This window comes from Xiphophorus hellerii, chromosome 1, assembly GCF_003331165.1.
Source record: "Xiphophorus hellerii strain 12219 chromosome 1, Xiphophorus_hellerii-4.1, whole genome shotgun sequence".
Taxonomy (NCBI): Eukaryota; Metazoa; Chordata; class Actinopteri; order Cyprinodontiformes; family Poeciliidae; genus Xiphophorus; species Xiphophorus hellerii.
In genome coordinates, this window is record NC_045672.1 from 33,341,353 (window position 1) to 33,364,769 (window position 23,417).

The 23,417-nt window shown below is 47.8% G+C and overlaps 1 protein-coding gene across 1 annotated transcript; it reads left to right on the forward strand.

Annotated features, from left to right (window-relative positions):
- Positions 1 to 18,138: 18,138 nt before the first annotated feature.
- Positions 18,139 to 22,717, forward strand: bcap31 (B cell receptor associated protein 31). The gene is made up of 8 exons (XM_032561467.1): positions 18,139 to 18,282; positions 18,958 to 19,057; positions 19,682 to 19,782; positions 19,861 to 20,005; positions 21,088 to 21,223; positions 21,783 to 21,909; positions 21,977 to 22,077; positions 22,206 to 22,717. The coding sequence occupies exons 2-8, from the start codon at positions 18,966 to 18,968 to the stop codon at positions 22,230 to 22,232; spliced, it is 729 nt and encodes a 242-aa protein (XP_032417358.1). The 5' UTR covers positions 18,139 to 18,282; positions 18,958 to 18,965; the 3' UTR covers positions 22,233 to 22,717.
- The last annotated feature ends 700 nt before the right edge of the window (positions 22,718 to 23,417 follow it).

Sequence of the window (23,417 nt, forward strand, 5' to 3'; positions counted from 1 at the left end):
AGCCGCAGCGAAGCCTGGGAACCGGCAGCGGAGGTGACAGCTCCGGAAGGCGACGAGGGGCCGGGTCCACCGGCGGCTCACGTCGCTGTCTCCGGGCGGCCTGGGGTGCGCCGGCTGGAACACCGGCTGATTCGGCCTGGGGTGCGCCGGCTGGAACGCCGGCTGATTCGGCCTGCGGTGCGCCGGCTGGAACGCCGGCTGATTCGGCCTGCGGTGCGCCGGCTGGAACGCCGGCTGATTCGGCCTGCGGTGCGCCGGCTGGAACGCCGGCTGAAACGGCCCCGGGTGCGCCGGCTGGAACGCCGGCTGAAACGGCCCCGGGTGCGCCGGCCGCACCGGTTGGGGGTGCTGGTCCCGGAGGTGGAGCTGGATCCGGGCTGGCGGAGAGACTGTGCGGCTTGGGAGGCAGAGGTTCGCCAGCCATGACGGCTAGAGCCGCCATACGCTCCCACTCTGCCTCCCTCTGCAACTCCACCAACCCCGGGTGCGGAAAGCGAGGAACCCAGTAGTCCAACAGGAGCCCCAAGCGGATGGCGAAACCGAGCCGTCGGATGGCAGCGTACGGCTTGGCCATCGCCTCCTTATACTCGCTGATCGTTTCCGTCAGCTCCTTTATATCTTCTGGGTCCATGATATAAAACTAAAAAATAGCGTGCCTCACCGTTCGTCCTGGTCGGGTCCTACTGTCATGAAGTGTGGTGCGGGTTGGTGGTGAGGCAGACGCAGCGGACCCAGGTATGATGAATTTGCGGATTTAATGATGGAAACCAGTCAAAACAACGGACAGCAGGCACAGGGAAACACTGACGACACTGAAGCTAACATAGACGAAACATAGACGAGGACCCGACGAGGAACAAGGAACACAGGTGGAGTTAAATACACGGGAGGGTAATCACAGAGACGAGACACACCTGGGAACAATCAAGGGGAGGACAGGACAACGAAGAGACTTAAGGACACAAAAAACTCTAAATGAACACAGAAAACACAGATCCTGACAGTACCCCCCCCCTCAAGGGCGGCTACCAGACGCCCAAAAAAAAAAACACAACAAGGGTGGGCGGAGGGGCGCCGGATGGGGGGCCAGAGTCCAGAAAAAACAAAAACACAACAAGGGTGGGCGGAGGGGCGCTGGACGGGGGGCCAGAGTCCAGAAAAACAAAAAACAACCCACCATCGTGGGCGGAAACACAAGAAGGGCCAAGAGTCCAAAAACAAACAAAAAACTACCCACAGGGTGGGCGGAGGCAAAGGAGGCAGGAACCACGGAGGTGGTCCGGCGGTCGTCCGCGGCGGCGGGAACCACGGAGGCGGTCCGGCGGTCGTCCGCGGCGGCGGGAACCACGGAGGCGGTCCGGCGGCCGTCCGCGGCGCTGGAGGCGGGAACCACGGAGGCGGTCCGGCGGCCGTCCGCGGCGCTGGAGGCGGGAACCACGGAGGCGGTCCGGCGGCCGTCCGCGGCGCTGGAGGCGGGAACCACGGAGGCGGTCCGGCGGCCGTCCGCGGCGCTGGAGGCGGGAACCACGGAGGCGGTCCGGCGGCCGTCCGCGGCGCTGGAGGCGGGAACCACGGAGACGGTCCGGCGGCCGTCCGCGGCGCTGGAGGCGGCGATGATGAGTCCCGGGGGCCGCCCACAGACGGCGACGACGAGCCCCCCGAGGCAGGGTCTCGGTCGGAGCACAGGGGGTCTCGGTCTCAGGTGGAACACTGGGGGTCTCGGTCTCGGGTGGAACACTGGGGGTCTCGGTCTCGGGTGGAACACTGGGGGTCTCGGTCAGAACGGATAGGGACTGGGTCTCGGTCGGAACACTGGGGGTCTCGGTCTCTGGAGGAACGCTGGGGGTCAGAGTCTCTGGAGGAACACTGGGGGTCTCTGGAGGAACGCAGAAGGTCAGGGTCTCTGGAGGAACGCAGAAGGTCAGGGTCTCTGGAGGAACGCGGGAGGTCAGGGTCTCAGGAGGAACGCAGGAGGTCAGGGTCTCAGGAGGAACGCAGGAGGTCAGGGTCTCAGGAGGAACGCAGGAGGTCAGGGTCTCAGGAGGAACGCAGAGGGTCTCGGGAGTCGGGGTCTCGGAGGGAACGTAGAGGGTCTCGGGAGTCGGGGTCTCGGAAGGAACGTAGAGGGTCTGGGTCTCGGTAGGAACACAGGGAGTCTCTGGAGGAACACAGGGAGTCTGAGTCGGAGCGCTGGGGGTCTGGGTCTCGGAAGGAACACTGGGAGTCTCGGAAGGAATACTGGGAGTCTCGGAAGGAACGCCGGCTGGAACGCCGGCTGATTCGGCCTCGGGTGCGCCGGCTGGAACGCCGGCTGATTCGGCCTCGGGTGCGCCGGCTGGAACGCCGGCTGATTCGGCCTCGGGTGCGCCGGCTGGAACGCCGGCTGACTCGGCCTCGGGTGCGCCGGAGCGAAGCCTTGGAACCGGCCGCGGAGGCGAGCCGCAGCGAAGCCTTGGAACCGGCCGCGGAGGCGAGCCGCAGCGAAGCCTTGGAACCGGCCGCGGAGGCGAGCCGCAGCGAAGCCTTGGAACCGGCCGCGGAGGCGAGCCGCAGCGAAGCCTTGGAACCGGCCGCGGGGGCGAGCCGCAGCGAAGCCTTGGAACCGGCCGCGGGGGCGAGCCGCAGCGAAGCCTTGGAACCGGCCGCGGGGGCGAGCCGCAGCGAAGCCTTGGAACCGGCCGCGGAGGCGAGCCGCAGCGAAGCCTTGGAACCGGCCGCGGAGGCGAGCCGCAGCGAAGCCTTGGAACCGGCCGCGGGGGCGAGCCGCAGCGAAGCCTTGGAACCGGCCGCGGGGGCGAGCCGCAGCGAAGCCTTGGAAACGGCTGCGGAGGTGAGCCGGAGCGAAGCCTGGGAAACGGCTGCGGGTCCGGAAAGCGACGAGGGGCCGGGTGCACCGGCGGCTCACGTCGTTGTCTCCGAGCGGGCAGCGGAGGTGGCGGCTCCGGAAAGCGACGAGGGACCGGGTCTGCCGGCGGCTCACGTCGCTGTCTCCGAGCGGGCAGCGGAGGTGGCGGCTCCGGAAAGCGACGAGGGGCCGGCTCCACCGGCGGCTCAGGTCGCTGGCTTCCCGGACGGAGGTATCGACGGGGGCCGTATCCGGGGGGTGCCAACACCAGTCTTGTCCCCCGGAAAAGCTCCCGCTGCAGGTCGGCGAGGGCTTCCGCTAGCTCCCTCTCCTCCCTGCCGGATCTCCGCCTCCTTCCGCTCTGCTCTTTTGGAGGGAACCTCCTGAATGCAGCTGGGTCCATCATGAGCAGCCTCACCGTTCGGTCTGGTCGGGTCCTTCTGTCATGAAGTGGTGCGGGTGAGGTGGTGAGGCAGAGGCAGCGGACCCAGGAATGATGAAAAATATGAGGATTTAATGAAAATAACTTGTCCAAACAACAAACAGCAGGCACGAGGAAACACTGACAACACAGAAGCTAACATTGACGAGGACCCGACGAGGAACAAGGAACACAGGTGGAGTTAAATACACAGGAGGGTAATCACAGAGACGAGACACACCTGGGAACAATCAAGGGGAGGACAGGACAACGAAGAGACTTAAGGACACAAAAAACTCTAAATGAACACAGAAAACACAGATCCTGACAGAAATGGGACTATTTCATTCCGGAAATGAAGGGGGCGCTAGTGACACTATTTCCTGTACCGATCGTGTTATAATAATTATACTAATAATAACGTATTTTATTTGACAACGCCTTTTAAAACACCCAAGAACACTTTCAACATTAAAAATACAAATTAAATAGTAAAGAAATGGCTACAAAACGTGATATGTCACGTGGTATGTCTGTCACGTGGTAAGTCACTTTTTTATTTCCAAATCTTTATTAAATCTTTATTTAAAATTATATTAGTAACAAACAATCTAGAATAAGCAACAATAAGGAAACATTATGGAGATGTATTTATCTATCCTTACACCCAATCTATCTCAAACAAAAGTAATAAAACATGAATCAAATCAATATTTTGGAGACAAATGTACATTACATTAAGAGCACATTTATCCATCCAATAATTATCATGAATTATCCCTATAGTGGGTCATGAGGGCTGCTGACCCTGGACAGATCGCCAGTCCATCGCAGATTAAGAAAACAGATATAAACAAATGAAGTTCAAATAATATATTTTGATGTTGTGAATGGTACTCTTAAAATAAATAAGTTAAAATCTAAAATATAATAGCCTCTGGCTTATTAAATAAGAACTAGATGGAAAAGAGGTTTGGTCTGTAAAACATTTAGTCAACAATTTTGGCCAACTTAGTACGTCCATTCACAGCGCACTTTTGTTGTTTATTTGCCAAATATTTTTCTTATTATTCACATTGTGAATATAATTTACAAACAAACCAAAGGACTTCTGAACTTCTAACAAGTGCCATTCAGAAAACTAGAATATTTTTGGTAGCAGGTGACCTGGCTCAGCTATTATCATTGTTTACCATAATGTCTCATTGGAAACTTTTGCTATAAGGACTCCAGTTGATGAAGGACCCCAATGATGAAGGAAAACTTTGGACTTGGTGTTCCCTCGCCCGGACGCGGGTCACCGGGGCCCCACTCTGGAGCCAGGCCTGGAGGGGGGGCACGATGGCGAGCGTCTGGTGGCCGGGCTTTTACCCATGGAGCCCGGCCGGGCTCAGCCCGAAGAGGAAACATGGGCCCCCCCTCCCATGGGCCCACCACCCGTGGGAGGGGCCAAAGGGGTCGGGTGCAGTGTGGGATGGGTGGCAGCAGAGGGAGGGGACCCTGGCGGTCCGATCCTCGGTTGCAGAAACTGGCTCTTGGGACGTGGAATGTCACCTCTCTGGTGGGGAAGGAGCCGGAGCTAGTGCGTGAGGTCGAGAGGTTCCGGCTAGAAATAGTCGGTCTCACCTCGACGCACGGCTCTGGTTCTGGAACCAGTCTCCTTGAGAGGGGCTGGACATACTTCCACTCTGGAGTTGCCCAAGGTGAGAGGCGTCGGGCAGGAGTGGGCATACTTGTTGCTCCCCATCTCGGCGCCTGTACGTTGGGGTTTACCCCGGTGAACGAGAGGGTAGCATCCCTCCGCCTACGGGTGGGGGGACGGGTTCTGACTGTCGTTTGTGCTTACGGGCCGAACGACAGTTCAGATTACCCACCCTTTTTGGAGTCCTTAGAGGGGGTACTGGAGAGTGCTCCTCCTGGGGACTCCCTTGTTCTGCTGGGGGACTTCAACGCTCACGTGGGCAATGACAGTGAGACCTGGAGGGGCGTGGTTGGGAGGAACGGCCCGCCCGACCTGAACTCGAGCGGTGTTCTGTTGCTGGACTTCTGTGCTCGCCATGGATTGTCCATAACGAACACCATGTTCAAGCATAAGGGTGTCCATATGTGCACTTGGCACCAGGACACCCTAGGCCGCAGTTCGATGATCGACTTTGTCATCGTTTCATCGGATCTGCGGCCGTATGTCTTGGACACTCGGGTGAAGAGAGGTGCGGAGCTGTCCACTGACCACTACCTGGTGGTGAGTTGGCTCCGGTGGTGGGGGCGAAAGCCGGTCAGACCTGGCAGGCCCAAACGTGTTGTGAGGGTCTGCTGGGAACGTCTGGCGGAATCCCCTGTGAGACGGAGCTTTAACTCCCATCTCCGGCAAAACTTCGAACACGTCCCGGGGGAGGTGGGGGACATGGAGTCTGAGTGGACCGTGTTCCATGCCTCCATTGTCGAGGCGGCCGATCGGAGCTGTGGCCGCAAGGTTGTCGGTGCCTGTCGCGGCGGCAACCCTCGAACCCGCTGGTGGACACCTTCGGTGAGGGATGCCGTCAGGCTGAAGAAGGAGTCCTATCGGGCCTTTTTGGCCTGTGGGACTCCGGAAGCAGCTGATGGGTACCGGCGGGCGAAGCGGCATGCGGCTCGGGCGGTTGCTGAGGCAAAAACCCGGGCGTGGGAGGAGTTTGGAGAGGCCATGGAGAAAGACTTCCGTACGGCTTCGAGGCGATTCTGGTCCACCATCCGGCGTCTCAGGGGGGGGAAGCGGTGCAGCACCAACACTGTTTATAGTGGGGATGGTGTGCTGCTGACCTCTACTCGGGACGTTGTGGGCCGGTGGGCAGAGTACTTCGAAGACCTCCTCAATCCCACCAACATGCCTTCCACTGAGGAAGCGGAGCCTGGGGACTCTGGGTTAGGCTCTCCAATCTCTGGGGACGAGGTCGCCGAGGTGGTTAAAAAGCTCCTCGGTGGCAGGGCCCCGGGGGTGGATGAGATCCGCCCGGAGTTTCTTAAGGCTCTGGATGTTGTAGGGTTGTGTTGGTTGACGCGACTCTGCAATGTCGCATGGACATCGGGGGCAGTTCCCCTGGATTGGCAGACTGGGGTGGTGGTCCCCCTGTTCAAAAAGGGGGACCGGAGGGTGTGCTCCAATTATAGAGGGGTCACACTCTTAAGCCTCCCTGGCAAGGTCTATTCAGGGGTCCTGGAGAGGAGGGTCCGTCGGATAGTCGAACCTCGGATTCAGGAAGAGCAGTGTGGTTTTCGTCCTGGTCGTGGAACGCTGGACCAGCTCTACACCCTCGGCAGGGTCCTGGAGGGTGCATGGGAGTTCGCCCAACCAGTCTACATGTGTTTTGTGGACCTGGAGAAGGCGTTCGACCGTGTCCCTCGGGGAGCCCTGTGGGGGGTTCTCCGGGAGTATGGGGTACCGGGCCCTTTGATACGGGCTGTCAGGTCCCTGTATGACCGGTGTCAGAGTCTGGTCCGCATTGCCGGCAGTAAGTCGGGCTCGTTTCCGGTGAGAGTTGGACTCCGCCAGGGCTGCCCTTTGTCACCGATTCTGTTCATCACTTTCATGGACAGAATTTCTAGGCGCAGCCAAGGTGTTGAGGGGATCCGATTTGGTGGCCTTAGGATCTCATCTCTGCTTTTTGCAGACGATGTGGTCCTTTTGGCTTCATCAGATCGTGATCTGCAGCTCTCGCTGGAGCGGTTCGCAGCCGAGTGTGACGCGGCCGGGATGAGGATCAGTGCCTCCAAATCCGAGGCCATGGTCTTGAGCCGGAAAAGGGTAGAGTGCCTTCTCCGGGTCAGGGGGGGTGTCCTGCCCCAAGTGGAGGAGTTTAAGTATCTCGGGATCTTGTTCACGAATGGGGGAAGAAGGGAGCGGGAGATCGACAGGCGGATTGGCGCAGCGTCTGCTGTCAAGCGGGCGCTGTACCGGTCCGTCGTGGTGAAGAGAGAGCTGAGCCAAAAAGCGAAGCTCTCGATTTACCGGTCGATCTACGTTCCCACCCTCATCTATGGTCATGAGCTTTGGGTCATGACCGAAAGAACGAGATCGCGGATACAAGCGGCCGAAATGGGTTTTCTCCGTAGGGTGGCTGGGCTCTCCCTTAGAGATAGGGTGAGAAGCTCAGTCATCCGGGAGGGACTCAGAGTAGAGCCGCTGCTCCTTCACATCGAGAGGAGCCAGTTGAGGTGGCTCGGGCATCTGGTCAGGATGCCTCCTAGACGCCTCCCTGGTGAGGTGTTCCGGGCACGTCCCACCGGGAGGAGGCCCCGGGGAAGACCCAGGACACGCTGGAGGGACTATGTCTCTCGGCTGGCCTGGGAACGCCTCGGGATTCCCCCGGAGGAGCTAGAAGAAGTGGCTGGGGAGAGGGAAGTCTGGGCCTCCCTTCTGAAGCTGCTACCCCCGCGACCCGACCTCGGATAAGCGGAAGAAGATGGATGGATGGATGGATGGATGGACTCCAGTTCAACCAGTAAACTGATTGGTGTCCCACTATTCCATTTAGAAATTCAATTCTACCAATTGCAATCGATTCATAAAATAAAGACCTTAAATATCCAATTGTTGCAAAACCCAAAGAGATTAATTAAAATTTTAAATGTAGCTTCAACCTGGAAAGACTCACACAGAGAGAAAGTAGGTTTTAGAAAGTTTATTTGACAAGAAATAATCTTTGGGGCTCGGACCCCGGCAGTAGACACTGCGCTGGTAACTGCCAGAGAGAATGATCTTTTTTCTATATGAAAACCTTTTTGAATAAAGTCACTGGTTACATAAATTAAACCAATGTGTAAATTCTAACTATAACTGTCTTCATCTCAGCTGCTCAGCCAATCACCTGATCATGTGTCTCCATCCCAGCCTAACGGCGCCGGGCTCATCTCCTCCACCCTTCATAAAGTCCAGCTTGATGTGTGCAACTGCTCCTCATCTGAGCTTCCATCACCTCCACCCCGACTACACCTTCGCTCTGCTCGTTTAATCTTGTTTGTAACCGAACAATATGTTTCTGTATGTGCTTGCTTTATTACAAAAAACCCCAACAGTTGATTCTGACTGTTAAAACATAAACAACTTAGCTGTATGTCAGGTTTGTAAAAAAAATTTGTATTGATTCCAGTCATTGTTCAAAAAGTATAGGAAACATTGTATTTACACATATAAAATATTGCAAGTTATTAGCTTTGCTTGCATTTAAAATTTTTAAAACAAGGTTATCCTATTGTTAAACAACGCTGTTACAATATATTTACAACTACTTTATTGGTTCTACTCTCTCCAACAAATTACAGCCACAATGTAACTTTGTGTGGAAACGGCACCATTTCTGTGAAAACTAAATAATGTAAATCAACTGAGCTACAACAAAGGAACATTCAAAAATGTAAATAATATTGAAAGAACACATTATTAAAAAGGATGACTGCACAAGTCAAAAAGCAAATATTATTTAGCAGAAATGATTTAAAATGGCATGTCACAAAAAAAACTAACAATGTGTGACAACTGAAATGTGTGAAAGACTGAGGAAAGCAACTAATATTCTCCTTGCATTCAGTATTGACAGTCAGTGCAGTGTCCAGGTCGGCCATCACAGTAGTAACCAGGGTACTCTCCTCGTCTTCCATCGCCGGTGAAGCCCACAGTCTTTATATTACCGGTTGCAGGAAAAACACGTTACAACCGCAAAAGGAATCCGGTTTTCTGCCTTGAATGTTTTTGAAAATTTGCCCCAGTTGATCTCACCTGTTAATGAAAAATCGATTTCATGTAGTTGAAATCTAATTTCACATGTTTTAGGTGAAAAAAGTCAAAGGTCCTTACCATCCAGCCAAGCAAAGTGAGTCTTCTTCCTGAAAACTGGCTCAGACACAACGGCTTGAAAGGTCTTGCAGGTCAAAGCCAAGGTGAGGTAAGCTGAGTCTCCCTGTGCTGGTATCACCTCCTGGAGAACAGCTTCAAGAACATTCAGAGGCATCTGAAAAAAACAAAATAAAAAATCACATTACACATTATGATCAGTAAAACAGTAGCTAATAATAGCCATTTCACCAAATACTTTGTTACTCTTACTTGTGTAGTTTATTGCAGTTACTTACTAAAACTATATTGAAGTTGTGCTACTCATCATTAAAGTATCACATCTGGGTACTACACCCAACTATAATGGCTGCTGTTAGTTTATAAAATATATTAGACTTTCCAGAAATTTAACATTGGTGTACAAAACATATTTAAAAAAGATTAACCTTTAAAAATAAAAGAGAAACACTAGAAAACTGGTATGTAAAAAATATTTTATATTTTTCAAGTGTAGTTATACATACCGTTATGTTGAACCATAGCAGTTTGTGCTAAATGGTTCTGTAGCTTGTATGAGCAAAGGGAACAGAAATATTTATAAATAGATACGTGGATCTGTATAATGAAAATAAAAAACAGTTTGAGCATAAAATACATTTCTCAATTATACATGTTATCTACTTTTCTATTTTTATCTAATGGTGCCCTGCGGGATAATAATTAGCTATGCTACATGCTAAAATTAGCCTTCCCCTGTATGAATTACGAATTTCACTAGTTTACAGCTGTTAGGGTTAGGGTTAGGGTACCCTAACCCTAACCCTAACCCTGTGTTTTGCACCAAACAGTTTTTATTATTAACAAGTTTTTATTATTAAAAACACAACAAACTAATGATGGTAAAGGGCCGCACTGGATTAACTCGGGGAATCTCATCTGTCCGTGTATCAATCAACTCCAAACCTTTTCTTTATTCTGTCACAATTATCGATTTATTCCATTTTGATGATCAGGCTCCAAACTTTGCAAGGACTGACCGTCCCGCTCACCGCTTCCTCATACACACAAAGCCAGTATCCTTCCCATTCATACCTGGTGACGTCACTCCCACGTCGACACACCTAAGTGTAGGCCTGTCGCGATAAACGATAAATCGATTAATCGTACGATAAATTAAAACTATCGACGTCATTTCAATTATCGGCATTATCGTCTCTCCCGACCTTTTTCTCTTTCTGTTGATGACACCGAATGAAAAAAGGCTCAACTCCGGTGCTCTCCACTGACCCTCCCTTCCTCATTTCCTTAGTGTAAAGCCCAGCGCACACCACACGATCTTAGAGCTGTCATTCGATTGTCGGCCCATTTTTAAAACCTGACAGACCACACATTAGCCGACAGAAATCCTAGGTATAACGGTTCGATCGGGTTCGGTCCGGCCGTGTGGTGTCCAACAATGGGCACAAAATAATGGCTACAAGTTCAGTGAACTAATTTTAAAACCAGGCATTAATCAATGCTTTACTACAATCTACCTGCAATGCATGTGGCTAGTGTCAGCGTAAAGTCCTGACTGAATGAAAATCATTAGAACCTATTTACGTCACGTTAACGAAGAACAGCTGAAAAGTTACCGGGTTTATCAACTGCGGTAGCAATTTGGCTCCAACTCCTCCTCTTGTCATTTCTATATTCTTTGCATGTTGAATAAACATTAATGTTGTTTCCACGTCGGCTGGACTTCGGGTTGCGCCGTGTCAGCTGTTTGGGATTCCCCGACGTAATTTCCCCTCAGAAAGTGCGGAGGAGAATCCGCGCTTTCTGATTGGCTGCCTGTCACATTCAACAGGCTGCGTTAAGATCCCAGTCGGGAAAACCCCTGATTTAGATCGGAGCGGCAACGATGATCTACCGTAACACACCACACAATCTTAGAAAGACCAACGATCTAAGATTGTTGTAAGGGGAAAAATAGGAGCAAAAAATCATGTAGTGTGAACTATTGCATCAGGTAATCGATGTGCCCATCTTCTCTATTTAAATCTAATTATTACTGAAGGGCAACATAATATACAGACTTCATAATCTGCACTCTTTTTGGTTGAATGCAGTATTTATTTCCACTTTGGCTTTATGTTGTTTAGTTTTTATCAAGTACATTTTTTGTTAATGGAGACTGAGAATCCATTTTGTTTTTGGTTGTTTTGTTTATTTTGTTTATCAGCTCCAGTGTTTAATATTCTTTTGAAAATAAAGTGTATCTATCTTTGGCAGGAAATCACATGCATTATTACGTCATTTCCATTAAATCAGTGTAAAAAGGTCTTCAGACAATATTATCGTTTATCGCAATAATTTTTTGAGACAATTAATCGCTCAGCAAAATTTGCTATCGTGACAGGCCTACCTAAGTGTCAAATCCGCTGCTCCTGTCATATCAATAATTACTTATTTCATTCATATGGCTCTTACAGAGCCTCAGTGAAAATGTGTCTATTATTATTAACTGTTTGATGCAAAACACTGATTGAAAATCAATTTTTTTACTGCATGTTTATGTCTGTTAAGGCTAAGATGGAGCGGCACTGAAAGCAGCTCTTTAAACCATTCAGACTAGAACAACAGACACAATCAAAACTGTCAGATGATTTATTACCCGCGATAATAACTCAGAAATAGTCCAAATTAGGATGTGTTTTTATTTCTTTCCTACTTACGGAAAGTTTCTGTTTATATCGTAGGTTTGTGGTGCCTTTCTATCCTAAAGAAAGATATAAAACTTCAGATATTTCACAAAAAGATTCTAACATTCATGGAAAAACCTCACATAACCTTATATTAAAGCAGAAAGTACGGCGCCCACCGTAAGAAAGGCTTACAGTGTTAAATTATGCTGCATAACTGACCAGTACAGTATTGCGAGGGAACGCAAAAGAAAAAAAAATCCCCATGTCCCCTAGGGGGATCCGTAAGAAACCGCTGTTAGAGAGGAAGTGCATTAAAGACCCGGGGATTTAGAGAGGAAAGGTCAGTCAGGATCAGCGCTGGAGCTGCTGTTCTTCTGTTTCACAGCTCAGCTTCACAACGCCGCTATTTAGCTATAAAGATGCTACGAGTCAGAGCCCAACATGATGAAAATGGCTTTTTTCTGAATGTGAAGGAAAAATATATGTATTTTCTATTACACTTTTGGATAATTTCTCCTTTATCCTGGGCTTTAGCCTGAGTAGCAGGACGTCTCAGAACTCACTGGACTTCTCCCAGTGTGACCAGCAGACTGAAGCCCTGCCTATGGCCAGTGTTCCCAGTATAATAAATAAATGTTTTATTCTTTCACTTTTTGTGTACTTTTAAATATCTCAATCTGAAGTGTTGGTGTATTAACACAGCTTATGTAATTAAATAAATATGATTTACTCTTAGAATTTTTTTCACCCTTTGCTGTCAATAGCAGAGTTGACATAATGTAATTTTTTTTCTGGAAAAAAGTAAGAAAAATATGTAGTTTAATGTTTGACAATAACTGATAAATCAAAAGTCATTTATCAATAAAATATAAAAACAATTTTTTTTTCTTCTCTTGAAATGTTGAATGTACATTAAATTATGAAATCATGTAAATATGTTCTTGAATAAAACACTGTAAAAGTGTGTCTGTTCATCAATGTCAATATAAAAAACTATCAGAATCATTTCTAGCAAATTAAAACATTGTGCTCTTTATTCAGAAATCTCCCAAAATAATTAAATAATCACATTAAAAGTTAGAAACTCTGTCTTTAGTCATTTCTTTGATTACCAAATATATTAGTGTGTGTGAGAAAATGTGTCAATGACATTTATTAACTTAAAATACTTAGTAGAACGGCACTTTGTGAAGTTTGGTCCAGTTACTTGTGTTAGCTTACTGTCACATAGGCCACGTTCAATATGGCGGACGCTGTGACAAATCACAGCAACGGGCCGACCTCTATGGAGCTAAAACTGTCTCATAATTCACAAATGCACAGACCAAGATTCACAAATGCAAAAAATTCACAAATGCACAGAACAAGATCCACACTTGTATTTTTGATGCAAACACAAATATATCTTGATTTGCACGCTGTTTCTGGCCTGTGAGTTTCGCTGCATTTGTGTGTGAATTTTGAAACTCCCCTGACATCTCAATCCACAAATGTCTTTTTTTAAAATAAATTGTATATCTGATTGGATGAACATCAGCCAATCAGCTAGCTGAAGTTGTTTCACCCAATCATATGAACGAAGCCCCACTATGTTTCAGCCAATCACATTAACCCATTCCAACAGCGCTGTAGCGATGACGAAGCACCGACAGTTTAGACCTCAGCCTGGGACAGAGGAGCGGTAAGTGAAATATCTATCTAATGTATTTAGCTATTTATCTCCACGTTATTATTATTAATGTTAATTGATTTAATTGTGCAACTATCATCACAAGCTAGCGATCTAAGTGAGTAAGGTGTGCTACCGAGCTATGCTAGCGCTTCTGCATGCTAATAGCGTCAGGCTAGCGTCTTTTTATATATAGTTGAATTTATTCAAGATAGCCTTTTTATATTATCTTATAAAACCCTAGTCCTTAATTGATGAATTATCATAGCAGTGTAATAATTCACTTAAGTCTTGCTTTTCAGAAACACAAAGTGATGTTTTTATTTTATTTATCCTACCAGGCTGAACATGCTATCTGCCAAAACATGCTACGCCTCGCGCTCTCTCTGGAAATATAATATAAAAAGATTTGATTGGTGGGTACATCCCTGAATATAATAATAAAAATCAACTAACAGCAAGTGATTAAAAGTAAATATTTATTTGTGTCCCTTAGGAACCAGTGAGACATGAAATCCTTCAGATTGTGAGAAGGACTAAGAACCTGATCCACCCGGACTTTGTCCTCCATGGACCAGGTCCATTTTAAAGGATTTCCAGAACTTTTGGGATTTTGAACTTGAGGTCTTCCTATATGCAGATTGTTTTGAACATTTTAATAAAGGACTGATGTACTGCTTCAAATATAATTCCTGTATTTTAAACATTAATTGCTTTAACTCAGTGGTTCTTAACCTGGGTTCGGTCGAACCCCAGGGGTTCGATGAGTCGGTCTCAGGGGTTCGGCGGAGCCTCTGCCGCGGAGGTAAACACACACTTGTGTAAAGTCGTGATGACCCGCCCCGCTTGGCCATCACTGGCTGCAGAGGATCATGTTACATTGCTCGGCCAATCAGGGCTGCGGGGAATTTAGTGCACGCAGTATCAGCGGCTGTCGTAGTTGTACGTCGCGTGGTTTCTTTCTTAATATTTTAATCCATACTAAATATGTCGAGCAAAAAAAGAAGAAAATGAACAGACTTTGCTCTGAAGATGCACCTGCCAAGGTGAAGCCACGCCTCTCTGAAGCCACGCCTCTCTGAACTGGTCTCCCAAAAACAACAGCAGGAGTCTCACTGATATGCAGGTATGTCATTTGTGCAACACTTTATTCTGGCCCCAAAAAAGTATTTTGTGGATTCAAAAGGACAAAAAACAAACTCAATTTAAAATAAAAAAAAATTAAGTTATTAAAAAAAATTTAATTCTTTGAAAAAATCCAAATTTATTTTTAATTTGTAAAATAGTAAAAAAATATTTTTGGGGGCTGAAATTCTTTTATGGGGCCAAAATATTGTTGGGGGCCAGAATAAAGTAATACTGTAACTTGCTGTGAGTTCATGGTTTTGTTCTTTGAGCAAAGATGACGTTCATGCACGGCTCATTTTGTGCACCAGCAAAAAAACATATACCTACAGTACAGACCAAAAGTTTGGACACACCTTCTAATTCAATGGGTTTTCTTTATTTTCATGACTATTGTAGTGGCGATTGTTTGTCAAACCAAACATCCAATAAAAAGTTCCATCCGCCACTATGAGGTACTGGGGTCCAGATTCTTCACGCAGGCACAAAAAGTTTAATGTCCAAACTTCTTGATTTTCTTGGTTGCTTTTATTTTCCTTTTCAGCAAAACACTTATAACATTCAAACTTTTCTTTGTTACTCCTATCTACTTCTGTCTCTGGTGCCCTGTTGCACTGGTGCTCTGGTAAAAACCATAGGCCCCAAACCCAAATGCCTGCTGGTCCTTTACCAGGCCCCTACACTTATAGAAAGTGGATTGATCCACCTCACTTCCTGTCTTTAGAAAACAAATAAATAAGAACAAATAATAAAAACAAAAGATAAATAGAATTGACAATTATTAACCTGCAAATAATACAAAAACTAGAAATGTAAAAAATAAACTAACAAAATTCAAATGCATAAAGAAATAAAGAATAAATAGCTCCAACAACTATTTATAAGGCAATAAATCCCACTTATTAACCTGACAGGGCAGGTTGACCTATGAAGTGAAAACCATTTCAGGTGACTACCTGCTTGAAGCTCATCAAGAAAATGCAGAGTGTGTGCAAAGCAGTAATCACAGCAAAAGGTTGCTACTGTGAAGAAACTAGAATATAAGGGCTATTTTCAGTTGTTTTACACTTTGTTGTTTAGTGCATATTTCCACATGTTATTCATAGTTTTGATGCCTTCAGTGTGAATCTACAATGTCAATAGTCATGAAAATAAAGGAAACTCATTGAATTAAAAGGTGTGTCCAAACTTTTGGTCTGTTCTGTATGTCTTGAATTTGGAAAAAAATAAATAAATATTTATCACTAAAGAAGGGTTCGGTGAATGCGCATATGAAACTGATGGGTTCGGTACCTCAAAAGAGGTTAAGAACCACTGCTTTAAACAAATGGCTACATCAACCAGGACGATCATGCTGCATACACACTACGAAAAAGGGTTTGTTTTTACAACTGTACCAGCTTTCATGCTTTTCAGGGTAACAATTGTACATTTTTACTAAACCTGGCTAATGTAGGCATAGAACTAATAATAATAATAGTACACACAGTCTAATAAGATGCAGACATCTTATTAGATTGGGATCACAAAGCTGGTGTGCACACTCTAATATTTAGAAGAAAGTACTGAAAATAGGTTGTGATAATACTTTCAAATTCAAAAATACTTTATCAATGACAAAGGGAAATGAAACGATGTTGTAACTCATTCAGATTCTTCAGAGTTTTTGAAGCTGGTGATGGCTGTTGGGAGGATGCTCAAGGTTGTCCATAACTTTGATTTTATGAAGAATCCTTCTTTGCACCATTGTCTCCAGAGATTCCACAGTCGTCCCAGAACAGAACCAGCCTTCTTTATCAGGCCACAGCTCTATCCAATCTATGCCAGTGACTTTGAGTAGGACAGAGATGATCTTTATGCAATTCCAGCTTGTTGCAACTGATGACTTCACAAAAGCAAACTACCAGCTGGATCAGATCCTCAGATCCAGGCCTGGAGGGCCGCTGTCCTGCAGCTGTTAGATGTGTCTCTTCTTCAACACACCCGAGTCAAGTAATGAGGATGTTACTCTGGAGAACCCGACTGCACTAAGGAAGTGATTCAGCTATTAGAGCTATTTTATTTCAGAAGAGACACTGACTAGAAGTTGATGACATGTGAACCTAACAAGTCCAAACCAGAACTTCTGGAAGTCAGAACCAAGACCAAGACCTGGAGAAAGTCCTGCAGGTCTGGAAGCGGCTGGGAGCTTCACCTTCACCGGGTCACACAGAACATCTGGTGACACTATGCAAGAGAAAACTTGTACTGATTAATCCACAAACATGTATATTGTAGTAGATCTTTCAAAAAGTCTGAAGTAATGATTGTCTCAAATTCATATAAACAAATCCAGTTTTGAGACTGAGATAATCCAGTACAGATTACATCATCAATGCTTAATGTTTAGACATGGCTTTCAAATATAAGACAGATTAATCTGCTATTAACAGTGCTGGTGCAGTCTTGTAAAAAAAAGTCTTTACCTCGTAATTTAGAATGTTGAAAGTTTTTTTTAAATACTATGAAATGTAGACTGTAATATATTCATATTTATTATGCATTGACGGTGGTTCTAGAACCGAGGCATTCACATGTAAAGTATTAGACAAGAACCCGAACAGATTACATAAACAATGTATGAATTATCATCTACCAGGTCTCTGCATTTATATTTTTCTCAGTGTGAACTGGCTGGTTATCTCAGAAACGATCAATCTCACCACAGAGCAGAGACGACACATGACCAGCTCCCTCTAAGAAAAAATTACAGAAATGCACATCAATGTGTATTTTGAAGATGGGTACATATTTTGGCATATTCAGATTTGTATGATAAGTTAAGAAAAAATCACTTCGTGTTTCTCAAAAGCACGACTTAAGTGAATTATTACATTGCTATAATTTAAGGGTCAGGACTGTATAACAATTCATAATATAGAAAGACTATTATGGTGTGGAGAACAGCTTCCGTGTTGATAATTACACTGAAACCGGAGCTGCTACCGGCAGGGGTCCCAAACTCCAGTCCTCGAGGGCCGCAGTCCTGCAACTTTTAGATGTGCCTCTGCTGCGCCACACCTGAAAAGAATAATTAGGTCATTAGCAAGGCTCTGGAGAACTGATCTACACAAGCAGGAGGTAATGAAGCCATTTCATTCCAGTGTTTTGTACCTGTGGCTCATCTAAAAACTGCAGGACTGACTGCGGCCCTCGAGGCCTGGAGTTTGAGACCCCTGGACCAGTATAATGAGGGGTTTTGATTTGTGATAAATGTGTCCGAGTGAGACATCGCTGTTGTTAAGCTCATCTCTGGTCAAGCGGCGATGCTTTCTGTAGTCAGTGTCTCCCTCTGCTGGTGGTTGAAGGAAGCAGCAAACAGGAAGCTGCTGGTAACACGTGGTCTTAATGGGCCGTTTGACAACCAGCGGTACTGACCCAGTTCGCCAAACTGGACCAGAACCAAACCACAGTTTCAATGAGAAAAGAGAATTTAATTCAATCTACATTCAATTATATTTTAAATTAAATACGTTAATTCAAAACAAGCTAATAAAACTAATTGCAATGTTTTTGTTTATGACCCGCCCATTTTCTCGGTTTGTCCAATCAGCGCCCAGCGTGAGCTGGCATAAACGTGCCAGGAAGTACTAGACATAGCAGGTTAAGCTAACGGCTAATAGAGCAGCCAGCAGTCCGTTCGTTCCCTCTCTGATTCCGGTTCTGGTCCCGGTTCTGCGCTGTAAGGTGAGTCGGGGACGCTGAAGGAGGGCTGAAGGTAATATTACTCAGAGTTCCACGGCCAGGTCCAGTATTGTCAAGGTTGCCGGATCCAGCAAATAGACGGAATCAGTTGATTAAAGAATCACTCGACAGTTTGACTTTAATTTTCAGGAAATAGACTGAGCCGGATCCAGTTTAAAGCTTCTTCGGGGAACCAGTCCAGGTTCTTGTTACCTCGGAGTTCTGGAGCTGAAGGAAGCCTTCAGGCTGCCACACCTCCCGGGAAATGATCCACTGGACCCGGAACATTCCTGGAGAACCGATTCTCCAGAACCACAAGAAATATTCACACCAGGCGCCTCCTTGATTTGTTCTGTTAAAGTATTTACACCCTGAACCTACTAAGAAGGTATCTAGGGTCACTGAGAATGACCTTTGACCCCCCCCCCTTTGCCCTGCTGAGTTGATTGAATTCAGACTCAGAGGTTTTGTAGGTCAGACTTTGGCTAGGCCACTCCACCTGGTGGTGGCCTTTGACCTGGAGGTTTTGGTCTGAATGACCGGGACCAGACTAACCGTTCTGATCGGGTTCTGGTCCGACTCCACATGGAAGCTCAGAGATTATCGGATCAGATCAGGAATGGCTCTGAACCAACTGGACTGATGTGGTTCTGATGGGTCTGTCTCTCTCCGGTCCAGGAGTCCAGATGAGTCTCCAGTGGACGGCCGTGGCCACCTTCCTCTACGCCGAGGTCTTCCTCGTCCTGCTGCTCTGCATTCCCTTCGTCTCACCCAAGAGGTCAGTCACCTAGATCTGCTGCACCTAGATCTGCTGCTGCATCTAGAACAGTGGAGCCCAAAGTGGGTCCTGGAGGTCTGGCATCCTGCATGTTTTATTCTCTCCCTGGTACCAACAACCATCTCAGCAGGTCAAGGTTCTCCTAAGGCCTCTAAGGAGCTGTCATTGGATCCAGGTGTGTTAAACCAGGGAGAGACTAAAACATGCAGGATGTCGGGCCTCCAGGACCGACTGTGGACCCCCCTGATCTAGAAGCTTCCAGAGAGAAAATGGCTCTAATAAAATAATTCTGGTTCTGGAGGACGTCAAGTCCAGACTGAAGATCATTTATTGTGACTTCAGTACTATTGAGCACATCAGCAACGCTGGTTGCTGGAACCAGACTCTTTCGGGTTTCTTTTGTGCTGTTGTCATGGTGAATCGCGTTATCTGCATGCCATTGGTTGGGGCTTCCTGTTCTCTGGACTCAGAGTTCAGTTACTCTGAGTTCGTTTCTCCTGGTCTGAAGCTGAAACCCTGAGAATCTCAGAGCTGGGTATCTTTACTCTTTCTTTCTGAACCGGGAACTGGACTCATCCCGGTTCTGACCCAATTCTGACCCAGTTTTCCTCCTGGTGCGTTCAGGTGGAGTCGGATCTTCAAGTCCCGGCTGGTGCAGACGGTGGCTCTCTATGGGAACACCTGGTTCATGGTGGCCATCGCCATCCTCGTCTTCCTCCTCATCGGTACATCGGCCTGAATGCTCCCGACCCGGCTGGTCGCTGGTCTGTTGCCGTGGTAACGTGGTGTGTGTGTGTGTCCAGACGCGTTCCGCGAGGCGAGGAAGTACAGCCTGACGGACAAGGTGGACGTGACCAACAACCCGACGGCCATCGAACACATCCACATGAAACTGTTCAGAGCGCAGAGGAACGAGTACATCGCCGGCTTCGCCCTGCTGCTCTGCCTGTGAGACACACACACACACACACACACACACACACTGTCCATCAGCCTGGGCCCGCCTGCTGCTTTTGGTTCATGTGTCCTACCAGTAGGGGGCGGCAGCGGCCCGCCTGCTGCGTTGCAGCAGCTGCAGCATGTGATCCTGCAGCTGCTGCAACCCGAGTCTGGGAGGAAGTTCTCCTGCGCCGGGAGTCAGGAGGAAACGCGTGGCTGGAACAGGCGCAGCTGCTGGGAGTATTTCGGGGCTGTGATGTCATCGGCGGCCATATTTGGAGCGGAGGAAGCCCTTTCTCTGCCGCTCCGCTTCTGGTCGGAACGACCTGATAGGGTTCCCGGCTTGGAGGATGGAGAGGAAGCGGCCCTGCTGTTTGGATCAGTTTCCAACCTCACAGCGATCCATCCGCCGCTGAAAGTAGTCCCAGTGCTCCCAGTGCTGGTCCCAGACTGGAGGGAAAGGCCGCGGAGTCACTGTAGCCGACATTCAGTTTTAATGTTTCATTGGACGTTTCTGACGCTGAAAGATCTTCAGATGAACATCATCTTCACCAGACTGGGAGCAGCTGGACCTTTACAGTCAGACCAGAACCATGTGGGGAGTCGGGTCAGAACCAGCGTTCTGTTTGGACACCCAGCTGAGCTGCTGGAAATGATGGCAGCGGGTCGGCGGCGTCGCAGCATCTTTGCGTTGTGGGGCGGAAACCTGCCACAAATAGCTGCAGCTGCCTGAAGGCCCCTGAATGCATCAGCAGGCAGATATTTACAAGCTGCACGTGTTCCTGGGTCACATGACAACATGGCCGCCTCCTGCTGACTCCACGCAGCTGTTGCATTGTAGAGACCACAAATTTACATACTCCCAACATGAACACAGCGCCGCCTCCTCCAGACGAGTCAAACATCGGCGTCCTTGCCTGCTGCTCCCTTCCTCTTACTCACTCTGACATCATCGCCTTCAGCACAGTGTGTGTGTGTGTGTGTGTGACCCTCAGAGCCTGGAAATGTCAGCGATGACTGGATGTGTTTCAACCCCCTGATCCCAGGAGAGTTCATGCTGCTGACTGACTGTTGGTGTGTTTGTGCTGCAGGCTGCTGCGACGCCTCGCCACGCTGCTGTCGCAGCAGGCCACCCTCATGGCGTCCAACGAGGCGTTCAGGAAGCAGGCGGAGGGCGCCAGCGCCGCGGCGCAGAGCTTCATGGAGGAGAACGAGGCGCTGCAGGAGGTGACGACCGCCTCTTCCTCCTCTCTGGTTCTACGGGTCGTCTGAGCCGGATCGGCACCAGCGATGCCGCAGACGGTCGACGTGTTGCTGCCAACACGACGACCGTCTGCTGCCGGGTTTCCGTCGACGCTGATTTCTGAATGTTTTGAATTGTGGCGTGGATGGAAACGACTTCCTTCTCCTCACAGAAACGTTTGAGCTTCTTAGATGGATGGAGTTCAGATTGCAGCGTCGCTCAGGTCAGCTGGAGGGCAAAGGTCACAGCTGGAAGTCCTGAAATGCATTCAGCTACTCAGTCCAGTTAGTGCAGTCCGGTCTGTTTGGTAGCAGATGACATCATCGTAACGAGCCAATCAAAAGCGCAGGTTTGAATGGGCGGAGATAGGCCAGATTAAACAGATTATTGTTTAATCCAGGAGGTAACAGGAAGTCAGAGGAGCAGTTGAGATCAGCAGCTGATGCTAGTTTAGAGGAACTTTCTGGATAAATCAGAGCAAGTGAATGCGTAACGTTCGGGTCAGTCAGGACGTTAACGTTTGTGTTCCCATGTTTTCCTCAGAAACTGCGTGAGGCTGGAATTGAACTTCCAGAAGCCGGAAAGAAAGGAACGGGAATCCAGGAGGAGAACAAGGTTCTGAAGGAGGAGCTGAAAACCCTGAAGGAGCAGCTGCAGGACACCAAGAAAGGTCAGGAGGTCACATGAGAGCTGAAGAAACTTTAAGGTTTAACCTGACCTCTGATGTTCTGATGCAGCTCTTCAGAAATCAGACAGCGACGTGACGGCGATGAAGAAACAGGCTGAGAACCTGACGGTGGAGTACGACCGGCTGCTGCAGGAGCACAGCAAGCTGCAGGCGAGTTCCTCCAGTCAGCGGCACACCGAGGGCCCGCCAGGACCACCTTAAATCAGTCAGACTGCCTTAAATCTAAGAGAATCTGACCTCCCATGTAACGGTGTCTTTGCCCTGCTCTCTGCCTGCAGGCGAGCAGCGACAAGAAGTCCGACTGACGATTCGGTTCCAGCCCGTCGTCTTTATCGCCGCTTCAGACGTTTGCAGCTTCGACGTCATCATCCTGCTCTGATGTCGGTGGCCATGCTGCGCTGTGATTGGCTGATCCCTCTGTCTTTTTACGTCTCTACTTGAGAGCTTTCTGTTTCCTTTTATGTTTGTAACCAACGTGAAGCTGCTGACCTCTGACCTCTGAGGACAAACGTGACTCCAGATTATGTTTTCTGCAGGAAAAGATTCATTCCAAAATAAAAGCATCAGCCATAACGTTTGAAGCATTGTGCTTTAAGATGAGAAAATGTCCTTCAGTCTAAAGCGGTTCCTTGGTTCTGTTGTGGCGGTTTGGACCCGTTTCTGTCTCCAAACAGAACCAGGCTTGGTTCTGGATCAGTTTGGGCCGAGAAACATGACAGTTTTTCTGATTTATTGATCAGATTTTTGTTTTAATGGTAGAATATAATAAACTTGTTTCTGTTCTTCTTCAGAGTCTGTCTGGTTCTGGTGTCTGAGATGCCACAGAATCTCTTTGGTTCTGATTCTTCTGAGTTCTGCTCTTTAGTTTTTCCAACACTTGGTGAAGCTGAGGCGTTTTGAACGGCGCTGCTCTCTGATTGGCCGGACGGTTGTGACAGAAACAAACTAATAAACACTTCAGTGATTAAAAAAAAGTTGTTGTTTCACTGAGAGGAGATGTGATGAAGGTTTGCTGCCGAGTTTCAATTTGACCTAAACAGATTAATCGTCATGGAAACGGCTCTGCAGATGAGAAACTGAGTTTCAGGTTAAACATGACGGCTCTTCCTCCTCCTCCTCTTCCTCAGACCTGAAGCGTTTTAAATACACACGTCTGTTCCTACTGCCTGACGGCCGCTGAAGGGTCAAAGGTCAGGATTGAGTCGGCTCCATGTGATCGAGTAATTTTATTTTATCCCTACATTAATATAAAAACATGAACACAAAGAGATGAGAACATTCACATTTACATAAATATGTATTTTGACATGTTTCCACAGTAATCGTCAGTTTTGTGTTTTTCAGTTTGCTCTTGGCACAGATTAAATGACTACATTTAAATATTTTCCACGTTACTGAACAGACTGGTTGATTTATCCAGTCATGCTGTCATTAATGTTTAATTGTTGTCATTTTCTGATGGTTTGTTTGAACTCGCCTGACAGCAGTGA